We start from the raw sequence: 19,075 nt of genomic DNA on the forward strand, positions 1-19,075 counted from the left end.
CTGCCCAGGGGCGACCAGGGCATCCCCGGAGCCTGGCAGGCCTCAGGTGTGCAGGGGCAGCCCGCTGGACAAAAATCAGAGATGATTGTATCATATGTTCAGTGCATCAGTTACAAAATCCAGTTATGCTACCCTTTTTGGTGAACTGCTGCAAGAAAGAAATTATGCACTATTGCACCTTCCACAGTTACCGAGAATGTATTTGGCTTCTTTTGGCTGATTTTGTTTGCTAATTGAGTCCACTTAAATATTTATAAATATCCAAATTACCCTTACTGCTGTCTACCAGTCGTTTGCAGAACCACTGGAAAGTCAGATGGGTTCTTTTTTTCTGTTTCTAAATCTGAGTTATATGCTGATTAGCGAAGACTGACATCTTGTATATCAAGAGCTACCAGCTCTTCATAACTCCTCTTTTTTTTTTTTTTCCCCCTGACATTTGGGAATGTAGCAGGAACAGAGCAGCCCCACAGCTGCTGAAAAATCATCTCTTTAAACATATATGCATTATTTGGGTTAAGTCACTCATTCATCTTCCTTTTCAGCAACTGCATTATAACTAGAACTAAAAATTGTGAACATCCTCCCCCTTGACTACATGCAGATGGCTGACTTCTGCACCAGAAACCTTGACCTTTTTTCCTAAGCTGAGATTTTAGCTGCTAAAAGGTGTTACTCATTGCTGTTATTAAATCCCAGCCTGACTTTCTGGGCCCATATTTCCTGAAAAGTATTCTAGTCCATGATGACCAGGGTGCTCATGATTTGTATCCTGTATGTCATTGTCATGTTGTAATAAAACCTTCCCAGCCTGTTCAGATCCCTCATGGTTTCTCCTACCTACCTTTTTTCAGCCCATTCAAAACTTCCAGATCCTCTTTCCTTTCCTATTCTAAAGCTTTAGGTTTTTCTTTTAATTCCTCATGACCCTTTTAACTCTTATTTATTTTTTTGTTGGAAAAGTGTTTGTGAAGAAAACATGGAAGTGAGACATACCATTGTTCTTACATCATCAATATGAAAAATGGGAAACACATGCAATTTTAGAATATTATTATAAAATGTATGACATAAGATTACTTCAGAGTTTTCTAAACTCACCTTTTTTTAATTTACTCAGAAAATGTCCTGTTACTCTCAGTGCTGTCTTTGTAATATTATTTTGCTGGGGGGAAAAACAGTATTAATTGTGTAAAATCAGTTATTTTCTCTGAAAACTGAGGTAGAATTGGTTTTATTCTATATTTATTTCAATTTCATTAATTGATCCTTGATACTTCTGGAAAAAACTAATTAAAAGAATTTGTATAGAATATATTTGGTAATTGGTCTATTTATCTTGATTCATAGCTAGAAAAATAGATAGAAAAATTCATAGATAGAAAAAACAGTGATACCTGTTTATCTATGTGTTTGTATGTGTTTGCACTTGTGTATGTTCCTAAGTTGAAGAGAATTCTGAAATATAGGTCTTTTACGAGGTACATGAAAAACTGCTTTTCAGGATTTATTTTCCACATTATTCGGTGCATACAGGAAACTGCCCTTACCATCTCTACCAGCTGTGTATTTCAATCCTTTAATATCTTTACAGCTCTGATAGCCATTGGGCGGTACAGCATGACAATAGAGACGGTGGACGTTGGATGGTGCAAGGAGATCACGGACCGTGGAGCCACCCAGATTGCACAGCGCAGCAAGTCTCTCAGATATTTAGGACTGATGAGGTGTGATCAGGTAAGAGGCATTTGCATGAGCTGGTTCCTCTTTCTGAGTGTGTATGAGAGTGTTCATGTGTGTGAGTAAGTGAGGGAGACAGGGAGGTTTGGTTTTATGTATGAACTGGTTTGGTATTCACTACTCTAGTAACTCTTTTCAGTGTATTGTGTTCACATATTTAGCTAAGAGAACAGAACTAAAGGGAGCATTATAAATTTTTGCTGACACAGATTTTCAAAATACACCCACAGGCTACACTCACAGCCTGAGGTGCTCACAAAGGTTTCTGTAAAATCTGCCCTCTGACGGTTTTGAATATTTTTGTCTAAAAGTGATTGGTACGTCGTGTTATTATTACAACAGAGTTCTTTTTTTTAAAAAAGGAAGGGGGGGGAACCTTTAGCATTACTTCCAGAGTGATTTAGTGATTTTCTGTCATATATCTGTGCTCTTATTCATGTGTAATGGTTCTGAAAAACGAAGAACAAAGATATGGATAAAACCATAACACTAAATGGAGAAAAAAATACTGAGTTTCTTATATACAGCTTTCCTACATGGAACATATTAAAAATGTCTGTAAGTTTTAGCACTTTATCATTAGAAGAAAAGAGGACAAGGCAGTCCAGCTCCACCTCACCTTGTATATAGCCTTCAGGAAGCAGGTCCCTGTTTACAGAAGAGAGATCAAGAGGCCTGTCAGCAGAAACAACTAAAAGAAAAGTCATTGGAGGTCCAGAGTCTCTGGTCATAAGTCTTCAAATACACCTGCAGGGATTTATTCTTTTCCAGCCATCATCAATGAAATGTCCAGCTTGTGATGCCCATCGTAAGCATGTCTCTCAGGCTTGTGGATTTCTGATTGGATACAGCCTGTGGAAAAGCAGGTTTCAATCTAAGAAACTTGATGCTCAACACCATTACCTTGCATCCCTCACACTGCATTACAGAAGACAATGACAGAACCCAGTATCTCAAATGGGAAGGAATAATAATGTCCAGGTCACTTGTAGAGTTAGCAATAGCATTTTGCAAAGCCAGCCTTAGGCAGTTTCCAGTTTGAGAGAAGGTTGAGCACTTTGGAAGAATTGCTCTGTCTATCAAAGCTGAGTCCACTTAATCTCCTAAACATTAGTGTTTTATAAGAGCCAATAGACAAAAGGAGTATGTGAGTCTCTTTGATGGATTGTGCTAAGATTATGTACTCAGAAAATGTTCAAAGAGTAACTTGACCTTGGGAATTAGATCTGACCCCAAATCACCAAATCACTTCTACATGTATATTTATTTTGTGAATTTAGCTAATGTTGAACAGTCGACAAGGATCTAACAAGTGCAATAATTTTATCCTGTCTTCAACTGCTATAGAAAATCAATGATCTTGATGCTGAAAACAACTTTTACTACCTCATAAGCTAAACTATATGTACTACAGTCTGTATTCCTCTAACTGTTGGTTAATGCTTTTCTAGTTCTTTACAGAGGAGTATACACCATCTTTTGTGTTATGAAAGGCAACTGCTGAAATGAAAAAGAATATTTTTTGAGAAAGCTTTAAGGAAGATAGAGAAATAATGTTGACTGTGTGCATGCAGGTGTTTGTGTGTGCATTAGCAATTATTTAAAGTATAGCAGTTAGAACATGTTAAGAAATGAGTAAATACTGTTACAGCAAACACTGTAGTGGTGGGACTACCACTGGGAATTATTTTCTTGCTTGCAATGGCTTGATGGGAAGAATAGCTCCACAGACAGAATGAAATAAGTATCCTTGACTTAAGGGGTTTTTGGCAGCTAGAAGATGCCAACTCCCTTTTTCCACTGCAAACGAACTGAAATTACTGAACAAAATCATGTCCTCAACTGTCTCTTCCCAATATCATGCAGAACTAATTTTTTCCAGTGGCTGCTCTATTAAATTAAAAATGTCAGTGCCCCGCACATCATTAAAGAGAATTCTTGGGTGGTGCAGAAGGGTTTATTTACATGCCCCATTGACTGAAATTCTTGTCTTTGTACTGTTGTCAGCTTGCAGCATAGAGAGGGTTAGAAGATTTGTCCCTTCCTTTTCTAAGGTACTGACTGTTATGCTAGTACCAGGTAGCTTTTATGCCTTTCTAGGAATTCCCAGACATTGGAGGGGAAGTACTTAAACACAGTTACGTAAGGAACATATGTAAGTAGACTTCAAATGACTACCACTAAAATACTCTTTATGAGCCAGGCTCTGTGGAATTTCTTTGATACGCACTTGACATAAATTAGAGGCGTCAAGGGTCCTCCCAAGAAAGATCAAGAGAGGCTGCAAGCCTGGGTAAAGGCAGGCTCTGTTTTACACCACTGATTATCCGAGTGCCTCCAGGCAATGTGTTTCAGTAGATGCAGAACATTATTGATCCACACCATGAAAATAATCAAATTATTCATTTTTCATCAAACTGCTATTGCCGTGACCTTTCTTTTTATCATTTGCCTACCATTTAACATGCACACCACAGGAGCAATATGATCTTTGCCTTAAAATAGATGACATTGTGTTGAGAAATCTCATAAAAAAAAGCTGACTTTAGCATGAGGTCATCGTAATGGGGGCCCATATTTCAGTTGGAACTGTATCAGATAGGATATGTCTGAGATGCTATGATTGAGACCTCCAAAAGTATCAAAGCGTTCAGAAAATAGACCCTAAACATTTTTAAGTGCATATATTTTGGACAATGAAATTCCCCAGTTGTCTGCATACCAACATCAACATGTACTGAAAAGCAGTTAGGACCCTTCTTCTCCCTTTTGATCTCTCTGACTGTATAGGGTATCAACTCTGTGCAAATATGTGTGCATGGGTCTGCACAGGTGCTTGGGACTGCACAAGTCATGTGTTTCATAAAAAGGAAATGTTGCCATTTTGAGTCTTCATTTCTTTTGAAAGCAGTAAGAAATAAAATCAGTAGTTATTTAAGGCCTAAGGAGGAAGGACATCTTAGAGGTTTGTAATTGGAAAAGGCATAAAAGACAGCATATTTCTGTTTTGCATTCTGGGGTTGCTGCCTGTGTTTGTGCCCTGCCCTGCTCCCAGTGGCAGTGAGCCAGGATTCATTCCTTCACGTCGCCTCTTCCCAGTGCTCTGGCAGGATAGGGAAACCACAAGCTCCTCAGTTTCTCTGCAGAGTGTTGTGCTTTTGGGGCTGCAGTCCGAGGTTGTATTTTAGGACTTGATGTGGGTATTTGGAAGCACATAATGACTTTGTGTACAATTTGTCTGATTTTCCTGATTTGTCACTCACTAAATACCAAGAAAGGCACAGATTTGTCTCCATAGGAAGGAGTTCTACTCAGTTCACCTCAGTTTAGTTCCCCTATAGCAGAAAGAGAATATAACTGTTCTTCCAACCAAATTTTAATTGTAGCTCTGTATTTTATATCACGACTCGGGAAAGTGTGTATTTTAAAGTGGAATTCATCCTTCCCTTTAAATATTTGAAATACCTTGAGAGACGTGGGCAATTACAGGATACTTCTTTCCTCCTACAAACACTGACGTCAGAATTCCTAAGAACTTTACTTGTATCCTGAGGGCATAAAATGATACCTACTTCAGAATAACAGATTTAAATGCAAGTTTCAAACTTCTTTTTGTGGACACATTTCTATACATTCCTACCCCTAAACTGAGCTATGTCCTATTTACTTATTGTAGTTACTTAATAAATTATTTTGAAATATTTTGTTTTTCACATTTTTTTTTAATGGAGGAAGAAGATGACGTTCTCTATAATATTTATTGCTAGAATTCATTTGAAAGATGTGTTTGTGGCACTTCTTTCTTGTGCTCTCCAAGTGAAACAGCTTTAATAATGGCAGCTTGAAATCTTCACCCTTGAGGAAGATACCTGGGTATCAATTAGGAGATAGGGGCTAAAAACTTGATCAGTTTTTGTGGGTAGTACCTTGACTGGTTGAACAATGTGTCAGAATAATCTTCCCAAAACTTTTCTCACACAGATTTTCATATTTCAAGATCCCTTTCCTATAACTGTGGTGCTGTTTGCAATGATTATCAGCAGTGCTGCCATGTAAATACAGGAAACATTTCTTGGGGAAATATGCAGAAAAGTGTCACTAAAAAACAGAGGCCACAAAATTCAACATTCATCACTATGTGTGAATGAAATTAAGAGAGTCTGACAAAGTTGGCTCTGAACGGATACACAACTTGGTTAATAAATCATGTTGGCCTTTATTCCTTGCTTTCTTCTTGTTTTTCCTTTGCTTTTTTCTTTTTTTTTTTTTTGAGATGAATTTCACAAAAAAAGACATGGTTGCTTTTCATGAAAATACTTCTGAAAGCCTGTAGCTTATTCCAGATGACTTTCTCAGATGAATTGTAGCATGTATTTCCTATTCAAGTTTTACTGAGATATTAGAGCACAGAAATTGATGGTCAGTACAACTGACAGAAAGACAAACTCTTTTATGTTACCACAGAGCGGAAGATAAATGATCCCTAAAAATAAAAATGGTCTGTTAAGAAATCATTTGCATCTTAAGTAAGCATAAGATTTTTAGAAAATCAGTGGAGTTTTAATATAATTTATTACTTTGTCCTTCTATAAAACCTTTTTTTAGAAATATTTGTAAATATATATTCTTTGCAGACTGCAAATCAGTAGCCTAACTGGGATGTAACTCCTGTTGTTTATGAGAAATGTTTTTACCCTTCACTCACAGATTTTAATTTACGTGGCTAGTCTGTAACTGAAGGTAAGTGAAAAAGAGATAATATTCTAAGTTCTAGAGATACATCTTTAAATTTCAAATACATTTTTGAGCTAAACTCTTCTTAATCAATGGTAGAACAGTGAGAGTACAAAGCCATGGCTTGTTTTAATATAATTATCACAGTAATTTGCCTTCCACCTTCAGAAAATACTATCATTAGCCTGATAAGAAAACCTGACAAATTGCTACCATTTCTTCTTTTATATTTAAGGGGTTCATTTTGAGATTTAAAATTATGGTTTTGTAATTTGAAGAGGAATGAAAATATCCAGTCCTTCCTTTTAAGACAAATTCTATAGCACTGTTTTTTCTGTTAAATCACTATAATTTGTTCAATTTACATTGCATATTAAAAAGGAATTTCTGTATATTTTATAGTTTTATATGTATAATGTAGGAGCTGTGATTGATACATCTCTCTATGAATAATGAAGATTTTATATTAATGAAATCTCTAAATCCCATTAGAAGGAAACTACAGTTATACCACAACAAAAGAAAAATAGCATTTATTTCACTTCAGTTTTCAATACAACAATTTTAAAAGACTGGACTACTTTTGGGTTTTTTCCACCTCGCTAACTGGGATAACAGATCCATTATGTGTATAAATGAAAGTATCTGCTAAAATATAAAAAGAGGATTTTTTTTACAAATTGAACTTTTTGCTCTTCTAGTTTAACTGTTTCTTTGCTAAAGATTTTTAACTTCAGGCTGATAGTTCTAGAACAAATTCATGGCAGTAGGCTGAAGATGGAATCTTCTGAGTTAATGAATCTGTCCTTGTTTTTAAAAAGCACCCATCTGACCATGTCATACTGTAATAGAAAGATGAGCCCTCAGGTACAGATCAACAGTTCAAAATCAGGATAAGACCAGCTCTTAAAGAAGAATGCAATGTGAACTAGTCAGCATTTTTACGATTAAAAAAAAAGAGACATTTTTTCAGAAGCATTGTCCCCTGGAACTTTCAGTCATTTTTGCCAGCTGGCAACTTTTGAGAATGATTTCTCTGTTAGTTTTACATGCCATCATTTTGACAGGTATTACAATAATGGGCTCAAATTATTGTTAATGTAGTTGAATAGGAAGGAAAATAGTCAATGTTATTAATTCAACAGGAAGAAAGTAATCTGAAAGAATATTTATCACTATGTAGATTAACACCGTCATTTCACTGCATATGGGTTTTTATTAACTGCAATTTTTATAAGAATAAAGCATTTGAAATGCTTATGATACTGGTAATATTTTTACCTTGAAATCTTGTGTAAGTGGAGTCTAGAAGTTCATCTGATGAAATGAACAGAATTAGCAAACCAAACTGAAAGGCTCCTTTAGAATGGTTTCTCTGATTTAATAAGAAAAGTAAACCCTCACACTAAGCAAAGAGAATTGAGAGTGAAAACTTCATCACTTATACAGCTTTAATATTCAATATTGTGTTGGCAGCAATGATTAGGATGGCAAGCCCTGAAATGATAGAAAACTATGCAAACTCACAGAGATCTGAAATGGATGTTGCTAGTTTGCAGTAACACTGGTAGTTTGAGACAATAGCATTCTCATGAGTAAACAACCACAATAATGAATTTCATCCCTTTCAGTTGAGATTTAAACCAAGAACTGCAAAGTAGATCTACTCCGCAAGCAACCTTGCTACATTTTCTGAAATCCTTCCAGAATTGCTACCATGAAATATTAGAAGATTTGGGTATTACCTTTATTTCAGTTCACGCGGCAGAAAAGATTTCAGATATTTCTCTTTACCTACTCTTTCCCTTTTACAAATATAAATGGGAAATTAATTGCTAAGATTTAACACAATTAAGTTGTCAAATGCCATGATAATAGTACATCATACTGTACTTGCCAATTTCATTATTTATGAGTCTACACAAACAGTGTTTGTATGTGCATGCATGTGTGCTTTTTTCTGTCCTTAAGTCAAAATACACTCTTTGCTGAAGTCATAAGGGACTTCATTTGGACTATAGGATATTGTGCTAATATTGGGAGGGCTGTTATCTGAGGGCTGTTAAAGTACTAAACAAAGGTTCTACCTCTGGGCACGAGGGCAATCGCTGAAAATCTGTGGAATATGTCTGCCTTAGCTGATCAAGTGCACTTCACACAAAACATTTCCAGAAATCTTTAATTTTGTTATGGCTACAGGCAACAGTTATAATTGGGCCACCTGAGAATATAATTCATTCAACTATTAGAAGAAAAAAAAATCAAACATAGTGCACTTATTATAAAACACTGACTTAAGGAAGCAAACTGCAGCTTAGAGAAGAGAAAGGGTGTATGAAAATGTGTTTCTTGTAACTGTAAGTATGTATACTTTGGATTTTATTGTTAAAACATTTGAGCAATTGGTAATAAAGTGTGTTCCAAATCCATCATTATGAATACACACAATGACTATAGAGTAATCTCTTTGACCCCTACATACAAATTTGACTTTCATGTAATACTACTTTATGTATACAGAGACACAAATTTCAGTATCCCTAATGCTGCAATACCACTCCATAAGCAAAAATGCCGACCATATTTTAAGAAAGCCCTTTTGGGATAAATCCATTTGTATTTCTTCTCTGTAAAGTTGATTTTGTGATTCCTTATGTGTAGAAATGCAATGATAATACTTGTTTATCATCTAACATAAACATCATCTGTATGGGAGCCCTTAAAATCTTTTGCTCCGAATGTTACCTCTCACCTGCTAACATTTCCCTAAAATTCTTAGTGCTACATTTCTGAGATTAAGCTAGCAGTTCTATATGTTATTAATGCCTTTCTGTGCAGATATTGTTGACTCATGGTATCATAACTTGATCTGTTATTTTTTATTAATTACTGGTCTATAAATTTATGTAACTGAAGATACCAACCTGTATTGTCCTCAGGAGAGTACCCATGGTGTCAGCACTCTCCAAAATCACAGCCACATGTCTGTTCCAAGGTCTAGGTTAGATACAATGCAGAAATTATTTCAGCTGTCAGCTCTGAATGATGGTCTGAGGAACACAGGCAGGTTTTTGTAAGAAGTTCTAGTGCTGCATCTTTGCACTAATCCAGTTTTGCAAGTCTGGTTTTAGGGGGGCTTGAGCTTTTTTATTTATATGGCTTGCTACTGGTTTCAGTTATTAGCTTGCAATGGAGATAACTTTTTCTTTTCAATTATGAAATGAATTGGTCGTTACACTGAAGTTATTAAGATGTGAAGATTTTTAGGTTTTGTTCGCTGAACAAGACCATTCAAACCTTTTAGATTAACAGTAAATACTCCTCCACTGTGTAGAGCAGCATAAAACGGTTCAAGTGGTGACTCTACTCTCCCTTTTCAGTATTCTCTAGATGACACAACACAGATATTTGTAGCACATTTTAGAAGCTTTAGAGTCAAACTGCATTCTAAGACTGCCCTTGATACACCTATAGGAGGAGTTTTGAAGATCACTATGCAGTCTTAGAATTCTTAATGGCAATATAGTAAAGGAGTTGTCTCAGTTAAAACTTTTTAAAGTCCCTTTATGTGCCATTTGGTATTCCAAACCCAGAGATTTCCAGGACATCATCTCAACTAAAGTCTAACTAAGTAGGAAAGTCCTGTTTAGGAAAAGTCCTTATACCTCTGTTCCTTAGTTGTAAACCAAGCTCTCAGTCTCATTAAAAAATGTGCAATTTGGCTGATGATTTCAACTGTAATCCCTAATCTACCTTAACAGGATTAGGAAAACTTGACTCCTATGAGTTTAATAAGATCTGTCTTGGGAACATAATGAAACTTATAGGTAAAAAAAAAAAAATCCTAGCCCTTTGGAATCATTCGATATCTTTAGAAATTCCTGATTTTAGAATCTAGAAATTAAAGAAAATTATGCTGAAATTATCACAAGAACCAAATGACATGACACATTTCAAAGACAAAAACCTAAAAATTACCTAATAACTATTCAAGCTTGCAGCTTGACTTTTCATGAGAGCTTGTGGACAGTGGCATAAAAGAAATTTCTCATTGTGTTCTGTGTCAAACAAATGGTGTACCAAATCAGTAAATACTGGCAGTCAGACTGGATAAGTAAATATAGCATGCCAGCTCAAAATCTGAGTGAATATTTTTCTGAGAGTAGCTTTTTAATTGAAAACTAGTTTCAGTTTACTCTGAAAAAAATCAACTCATAAGTGTCAGTTACTTTATTCTGGGAAAAATATTTACAGACTGGAAGGGTTTTTCAGGCTTTCTGTTGTAGGCAGATCGTTTTACCTAAAGGAGAGAAAGAGTTTTGAACACTGATTTTCCATTTTTCTCAGTATTTTACCTACATTGTGTGTATACATAGCAGAGTGAGATAAAAGTCCTCCAAAGAAGCACTCGCAGAACCCTTTCGTCAGTATTCCACTTCACATGGACTAGAAGGGTATTCTTGTTCTTCTTTCCAAGATGAATTCCTAATTATCAATCACATGAGGAAATATTCTCTAGAGCAGATAGTATTAAATACTCTCTGCACAACTACACTATCATCATCAGAAGAAGAAATTAAGGAGGTCCTTCCTACCCCAGAAAAAACATTTATCACAAAGTCAAGTATATTCTTCTGGGAAATAGGCAATATGAGTTCAGATGTCTTTAAGAAAAAAGGATTCAAAATTATTACTTCTGTGTAACTGCTTTAATTGAGTTAAAAGGAGATGATACCACTTGGTCCTGCCAGTTTCTGTAGTCTGTCTTCTTGGCTTTGTTTTGACTTTTAATCTATTCTTTGGCCTGGAATAAATTTTTATTTTATCAAAAAAAAGTAAGTTTGTTATAGGTTAGAAATCCAGGAGAATTTTCTTCCCCCTGCCCCCCACTGTAAGAAAGACAGAGTCCGAATGGAAAAAAAGTCAATTAACCTTACAAAAGAATCTAGCTGGCCAAGCTACGTTCCTACCGAATGGCCCATCAGAGACTGGGGGGAGAGGAGAGGAGTTCTGGGAGGGGGTGGCTGGGTCTTCTGGGAGGGGAGAGATGAGACTGGGGAGTTCTCTCTCTGGGACAGAGACAGGGTCTGTGTCTGAGCATTTTTGGAGAGGGGGCCTGGAAGCTGATCTTTCTGGCTTTTCGTCCTGGTGAGACCTGACCACCGGCCCCGATTGGCTCGCACACTGCCTCGTGACTCCAGCCGGGACCTACTGGGCTTTCATAGGAGAGTCTCTGTGCTCTCTGGGAGAAAAGGAGGAGCTTTGGGGTGCCATCATCTGAGAACAACAGTGACTCCTGTGGGGGTGGACTGCTTTTCCTTCTGCCCTTCTTCCATTGTTTCCGTTGTTTCTTTTCGGCTTCTCCCGCAATCTGAGACCACCCCCCAGAGCCCCTTCCCGCACAGTGACCACCAGAGCCAAACAGCGCCCACTGCAGGTCAACATAGAGAAATGCAGGCTCTGCACCTCCAGTGATCCAACAGTGCCCCCGCCAACCGTAATTAGAACTGCACTAGAGGACAGAGAAGTATTCTTTCAGACTTTTTTGGGGGGGGGGGTTTCTGTTGTTTGAAGGGGACTTTTTTTGGGGTGCAGGACTATTGCCTAGTTTTTTTGTGTTCTGTTACTGTTTTTTCCAACATACATATAACTTTTAATAAAGGGTTGCTATTTCTTCTGATTTTTCCACACTTCCTCAATTAAAGCCCCATAATTTTGAATCCACAATTGCTGAGAGAGAGGAGTTTGGTTTGTCTCATAACTCATCCTCTTTAGCAAACTTTTCAGTCTCTTCAAACTGAGACGAAGTTTCAAATCAATCTTTGCTGTTATTTTCTTTTTTTTACTTGATGACCAGGATTTGCACAAACCTGTTACTTTCACACTAAATGATAAGGGATGCATTCTTCCATTATGTGTTAAAATATAATTGAAGAGCTATTCAAATTCAAATGAATGATTATGTATTAAATAATCTAAGTAGTTAATCTGCATAAGTAGTCTTTCTTTGACAACTCAAAAGATGAAGATTAATACAAGTTCTGTGAAAGAAAAATATAACATTTTAAAGCATATTAAGATGTGAAGATTTTTAGTTTTCATTCATTGAACAAGAGTGTTGAAGCTCAGAGGGGAGAATTGCTCTGTTTGTGTAATGAAATTATTTTGGGAATGACATTCCGTACTTTTGTTTTATCACCAGCCAGACTGATCTTAGAAAGAGACAGAAGCTTATGTTCTAGTGGTTTTACATAAGACTTCTTTTCATCTTAATCCTGCCATTAGGGAAACTGATTAGAAGGATACTAAGGGAGTTGACTTAGATATTACTTTTCACATTCATTTACAAAGAATAAAACTTTTATTTCTCTTTTTTTCCTACCTTTTAGACAGTGGAATTTTAGTCCAGTACTACAGAAAGCTTAAAATACTGAAAGTTTTACACTGTTTTAGTGTTTGACCTGACTTTTCTCACAGTAAAAGAAAAGGTATTGAAATCTTCTGATAGGGGATCATTTCTAGCTTAACTGTCCACATTTGTTTCTCATCTCTGGATCCATGTACGTTGTCCTACTGCCAAACAGGATCTTTTTTCTCCATCTTCTCTTGTGTAATCTTGCACTGAATTTATTTTGTCCAGCATAATTTTTAACTATTTGCTGTTATTTCCTTAGTATTAAAAATATTTACATTTAACCTGAAGGATCATATATTTGATTGTTTATCTTGAAGCTTGGTAAGATTTTTTTTTCTCTATCATGAGAGAAAAATCCATTTTTTAAGCTCTAAGTAGTTTCTTTCTGTAACTGTTGAAGTTCCAAATATGCACATAGAGTTTTTCATTACTTTGTTGTTTACCAACAAGTTATAACTCAAATTGTTGTCTAGGATCAAACTAATGATTTTAAAAGTTCATTTAATGCTCCAGAAAAAATGGAGAAAACTTTTTACTCTTTAGACTTTGGTCATAAAATAACTGGTTTTGTCAGTGGCACTTCTGCAATGGTTTTACCTGCCTTCTGTTTATGCTCATGTTTATTTTTTATTTTCTAACTGTATTTGGCACTCAACACCAAAAGTTTCCTTCTTCTGTTTAGTTAAGTATTAATAGAAATAAGTAAAAATTGTATTAAATATTATTTTATCAAGTAATAATTGTATCAGAAAAAAACTGACAACAAACAGTCCTAGTGCTAGATGGTTTACCATAGATTTCTTCATAGGTTTTAAGTCTAAAAGGTACTATTTGTATCATCTGTCTTCCTGAGTATCATGAGCCGTGCTTAAGTTAGCCTGGTAGTAAATACATTAACTAGACTGTAGCTTCTGTAAATGTCATGAGTCAAAACCGCCAGGACATGGAGATCATTTACTGTCATCTTGTGTTTGAACACCATCTTCGTAATGAATTTGCCTTATTTGTCTCCTGTAATAGAAAATCAGCATGTTGTATTGGCTATAAAGCTATAATATCCATGCTATTCCAACAAATAATGGCCAACAGGTAAGTGTCAAATCGTATTAACTTCCGTCTACTACTGATATTTGCAGCTATCTAGTAGATAAATAATACATCTTTAAATTTCCCATTCAGAAGGAGCAAAATGAGCAGCTGTCTGTGGCAAGTATCTTCCCTGTGGCCGAGTTAATCATTAATAGAAGTTTCTGGTAGCATGATAGATTCTCCTATGAGTGTCTGTGCCACAAATCTAAAAGAAAAGAGCCTTTTGACTATTTCTGAATAGTAGCATAAAATAGCAAATACTGCTACGTTGGGGGATTCTTCCCTTCCAAGCAATATTTCTATGAACGGTTGCTTGCAGTTTGCAAGTGTGTATTCAGCTATAAATATCAAATGTTTTGGGGGACTTGTGCTATGTCCGATTTCGTTTTGATTTATTAAAAGTCACTTCTTGTTTTTCAGCACTGGAAGATGTTACTGTAACATAGCAATTTGCCAGAGGAGTACAGTTTGTGCTGTGAAGTTAAACCAGCTTTCTAGCCAAGTCAGTCTCAGCTAGATGAAACTTCCAATGAAGATTGAGTGTTTCTATTATTAAAGTAGAAGAACTGGATATTAAACCTTTCATTTATCCTTGTCACTAGGTGCAATCACTGTTCAGAAGGAAGCGCTCCTTGTTATCTTTTAAGGGCAAAAATATTATTAGATATTGTGGTCACTGTGCTTTAAAATATTATTCGCATGACAGATCTTTGTAATGGTAGTAAACAGCTTAGTCTGTTTTTTTTACTTTTGGCCTTGAATGTGGAACACTGTGGGGAAAAAAAAAGCAAACAATGCTTTCAGTTGTACATCCTACTGATATAGGTGATTCAGCAACTGTAGTATTGATGCATTTTGAAATGCCCAAGTGTTCAGTGAGGATTTCCAAGAGACCTAACTAGGAGTCATGGTTCTTAGGTTAATCTTTTATTTATCTGAAGGCTGAAGAAAACTATCTACTTCTGTGATATGAACTGTAGTCATCTTAAAAATAATTGACAAATTAATCCCCTCACAGCACTGCAATTGTAAAAGTGTGAGATTTAGCTAGGCTTGTCTGATTGCCTTGTCAGAGGGACATCCCAGACCCAAAAATCTTGTGTGTTTTAATTACTAATCCTGCCATTTTTGCCCACAAAACCCTTTCTGCAGAGTTATCCTCACACTAGAAGGCTAAAATAAAAACTTCTGCCAATGATGTATGTGAGGGGCATGCAGGATTTTTAACCTTCAGAAAGTCGACCTATAAGAATAATTGGTAAATTGATCTACCTGCAGCATAGAATAGTTTGCATTCTTTACCCCATCTTTAGTCATGTTATCTGTTGTTTTTCATTGCAAACCCATTGATAGCTACCAGTGCAAGTTCATTTCAGTAAAGTTAATTGTGGAGCTACTACTTAGTATTTGTAAAAGTATCCATAACTGTACCATAAATTAATTAATAGATGTAATCTGTTTTAATTTTCCAAAGTCAAAAAAATCTTACATTTTAAATCTATGTCTGCTTGATCAACTTTGAGTATATATGCTTCTATTTCAAGGTAGAGATCTGTTGCTCTAGGCAGCACTTTTTTAAACAGGATGAATGTTTTGATAATTCAGTGTGGGGCCTCATGAAGAGACAGCATAGTCAAGCATGGAATGAAGATAGTTTAAGAGCTTTTTAACCATTGCTGGAGTTTTCTAAACAACAAAGACTATTTGTCTTTACCAGAATATTATTTAAAACTTCCCCCTTTACAATAAAATCGGGTGTGAGGTTTGGTTTTGGTGTTTTGAGTTCTCTAGCCGGACATTACATTCTGTATGTTTCTTTTGTGACATAAATGCACCCAAAACCATAGTAACAGTGAGGAGCCCAATCCTGCAAGCCCTCCCAGGAGTCCAAAGTTTGGCCATTCATTTAGCTTGCCTAATATTGCCCTTTTTGCACATCACAGATTCTCTTCTTCTCTTGCAGGTGAACGAAGCCACAGTGGAGCAGCTCGTGCAGCAGTATCCACATATAACCTTCAGTACTGTACTGCAGGATTGCAAGAGAACATTAGAACGGGCTTATCAACTGGGCTGGACACCCAACATGTCCCCTGCCTCTTAAACTTCTGTACCAACATGACAGTTCCACTCTGCTGCATTCAGTAGATCTAATGGGGATTGCAGAAGGGTTTATAACCTTTCATCTGATGCAATATAGTTGTGAGTTTACAGAGGTTACAGTAAAATGGCAAAAGCTGTACACTGACTTTATTGTACTGTACAACTAAGTACTAACATTGAAGCAAAACTGTAGAAATGTATCGTGGTTTTGTTTGCATAAAAGTTATAAAAGCCTTTGGCAAATTTCTTGAGGTGGATTCCTACTAGTTCTCTGGATAGTTTGAGTTATAGATGTTAAGCTTGTTTTCCTCTGTTTACTTTGCCTTGGTCGTGTGTGTTTCCTTTGATCTGTAAATGGTAACTCAGTGCTAGCATCAATGCAGTTGATCAACAGAGGCATATGTCGAAACTGGGGACTAAACTTGATGCTTATTATTTACAAAAGCTTATTATTTACTTAAACCTCAAGGAGGTTTTAAGATACACAGTAGTAGGAAAATTTACAGTGAATTGCTACTTTGTTGTAAACATTTTTTTTTCTTTACATATAAGAAGCTGTAGCGATATTAAAATCTTCCCACCTTAATGGATTTTACAATACAAAGAGTGCTTACCTTGAAAATGCCATCTGAACATGGGTCCTGTCATGGGTACCATTTTGTAGGATCAGATACTGGATGCTTTTTAATACAGTGTATGTAAGAAAATATCCAGAGTAAACACATAAAATGATTCATTTTCTGTCACATTGCATTCTAAAGAGTTAAGTTTGAGCAGGGGATCGTGAAAATACAGACACTGCAGCTTCAATTTGGAGTTGCCTTAACCTTTAGAGTATTACCATTTGGTTAAGAATGTTGTCAGGTATGTAACACTGGATATTTGTTCTTCAAAGGTTACAGCATATTAATCCAAAATATGAAATGCTTAAGCTTCAGCTGAAAAGTTGCCATTATCGTCAAAATGTTTTGCTAATCCAGAAGGCCTAGTGCAGCATAACATAGAAGCTTGTTTAGTATGGCTGAATAACTCTCTGTAAAACTGTTTGTTGATTTCCATAGCATAATTTTTTACAACAGAAACATCAGCTCACAGAACTTCCAGTGAGGATGTTGAATGTTTTCTTATTAGACTTTTCAATATGGGGATGAATAATTTCTCTGGAAAAATATATATGGTAAAGATTTTGTTTTAAATAAATGGTAAATACTTGTGAACATGTGTAATGCTATGCTTTTTATTTACTCCAAAATGGCAACAATATTTTGAGAATAAGCCAGTTAATTATATTGCAGATATAGTACAGAATCTTAGTCATTTTTCTTTTAATGTTAAAACTATTCACACAATTTGTAAGTTTCTATTTTTTCGTGAAACCTTTGATCTTGCAATAAATTTTAATATAAAGAAGAAATTTGTGATGTTTTCTGTTTATCTGTGCTGCTAACTGTACTTAGACTATACTTAACAGAAAGACTGAAATCTCCATCCTTGAATAGGTAGAACTCACCTGGACATGATCCCAAGCAAACTGATCTGAGCTGGCCCTGTTGTGACTGACAGTTTGACTAGATGACATCCAGAGATCTTTTTCAATCTAAAATTCACTCTAACTCTAAGGATTTTTCATATATTATGGATCTGGTTGGTCATCTGTTTTCACATCTACCATTTAAGCCACTCTCAGTAGTTTTGCCTTTTACTAACTATTTGTCTCTCATTTTTATGAACATAATAATCTTTATAAATATCACTGTGGCTAATTAATTTCAAGTTATGTGGTATAAAAATTCTAGATGTAAGTATGTTTTTTCTAATCGCAATGTTGACATAGATAGCTCTTTAATTTCCTTGTAGTAAATCAATGCTTCCTAAGAAGTTTTAGAGGAATAAATAACAGTGCGGCACACTTTTTCATATTTGAAATTTTATGTAGGGGAAATACCATTCAGGGGGAAAAGAAAAGCTATTGCCTCTTGTAAAAATAAAAACTACCCCTGTTTTCTCTTACTCAAAACATACAGTGAATTCAAAGCTCACAAACAGCTTACGTACTGGATTTGCTAGGTTCCAAAAGGTTTATTTTACTGGAAAAATATGTATCTTTTCCTTCCAAATCTTTGTGGAAACCTGCTGTTAAGGTAGATAACCTATGGCTCAGCACTTGTCTTATCAGAGACATTTCTAGGCCAGAATAGCTGGGCTTGTTCAACCTGCAGAAAGGGCTAGGACAAACTCTATGTGCTTTCTTAACTAGAAGATATATGTGGCCTAGAAGAAAGACAGATAACCTTTATTTTCAGTGATTCACTCTTTAAATCCAGGTGTAATTCTGGCTTAAACAGTTCACCTGGTGGTCACTGTACCCATCTCTCACCACCTAAAGGTGATGTGGAGGGGAGTGTTCTCATGCAATTTGTCTCAGCAGGGGAAATGGCTACTGTGATATTTCACATGCAGGTTCAAATTCTCTTTGCCCAGACTCCCAGATTAGTGGGAAGTTTAGTGCAATGCCAAATCCAAGCTGGCAGCCCTCCCTTCTCAGCAAGTGCTCTGTGTAGTACTAGACATATTCTGGTCATCTCTGAGCAGGGACAAAGTGTATTTCTCTGAAAAATATTGTAGGTGGGGTAAACTGATCCCAGTAAAGCCACAGGTGGCTACTGGGAGTGACTTACAGCATTCTCAAAACCAAAAGTCTTGCTGTGCTTCAGGAACCAAGTGCTTGACCTTCAAAACTTAGCCATGACCCCAGAACCCCACTGGCTTCAGTCACAGAAAACATTTCTGTGCATGTAAGTCCTGAAAAAGAGTTTGTCATCCTTGATATTTTCCTAGAACTATTAAACTTACCAATCTATATAACCCGTTTTTTTAAAACATTTTGGTCAAAGACCTGGACAAGCTTGAGAAGTGGGTCCATGGGAATATCATGAGGTTTAACAAGACCAAGTGCTGGTTGGGGCAACCCCTGGTATCAACACAGGCTGGAGGATG

General features: G+C 36.1%; 1 protein-coding gene across 1 annotated transcript in view; it reads left to right on the forward strand.

Annotated features, from left to right (window-relative positions):
- FBXL17 (F-box and leucine rich repeat protein 17) overlaps positions 1-17,492 on the forward strand; it is a 294,838-nt gene extending 277,346 nt beyond the window's left edge. The window contains exons 8-9 of the mRNA XM_032675616.1: positions 1,595-1,737; positions 15,942-17,492. Of these exons, the coding sequence (XP_032531507.1) occupies positions 1,595-1,737; positions 15,942-16,079 (281 nt within the window). The 3' untranslated portion in view covers positions 16,080-17,492. The remainder of the gene's footprint in view (positions 1-1,594; positions 1,738-15,941) is intronic.
- The last annotated feature ends 1,583 nt before the right edge of the window (positions 17,493-19,075 follow it).

Source organism: Chiroxiphia lanceolata, chromosome Z (genome assembly GCF_009829145.1).
Source record: "Chiroxiphia lanceolata isolate bChiLan1 chromosome Z, bChiLan1.pri, whole genome shotgun sequence".
Classification (NCBI taxonomy): domain Eukaryota; kingdom Metazoa; phylum Chordata; class Aves; order Passeriformes; family Pipridae; genus Chiroxiphia; species Chiroxiphia lanceolata.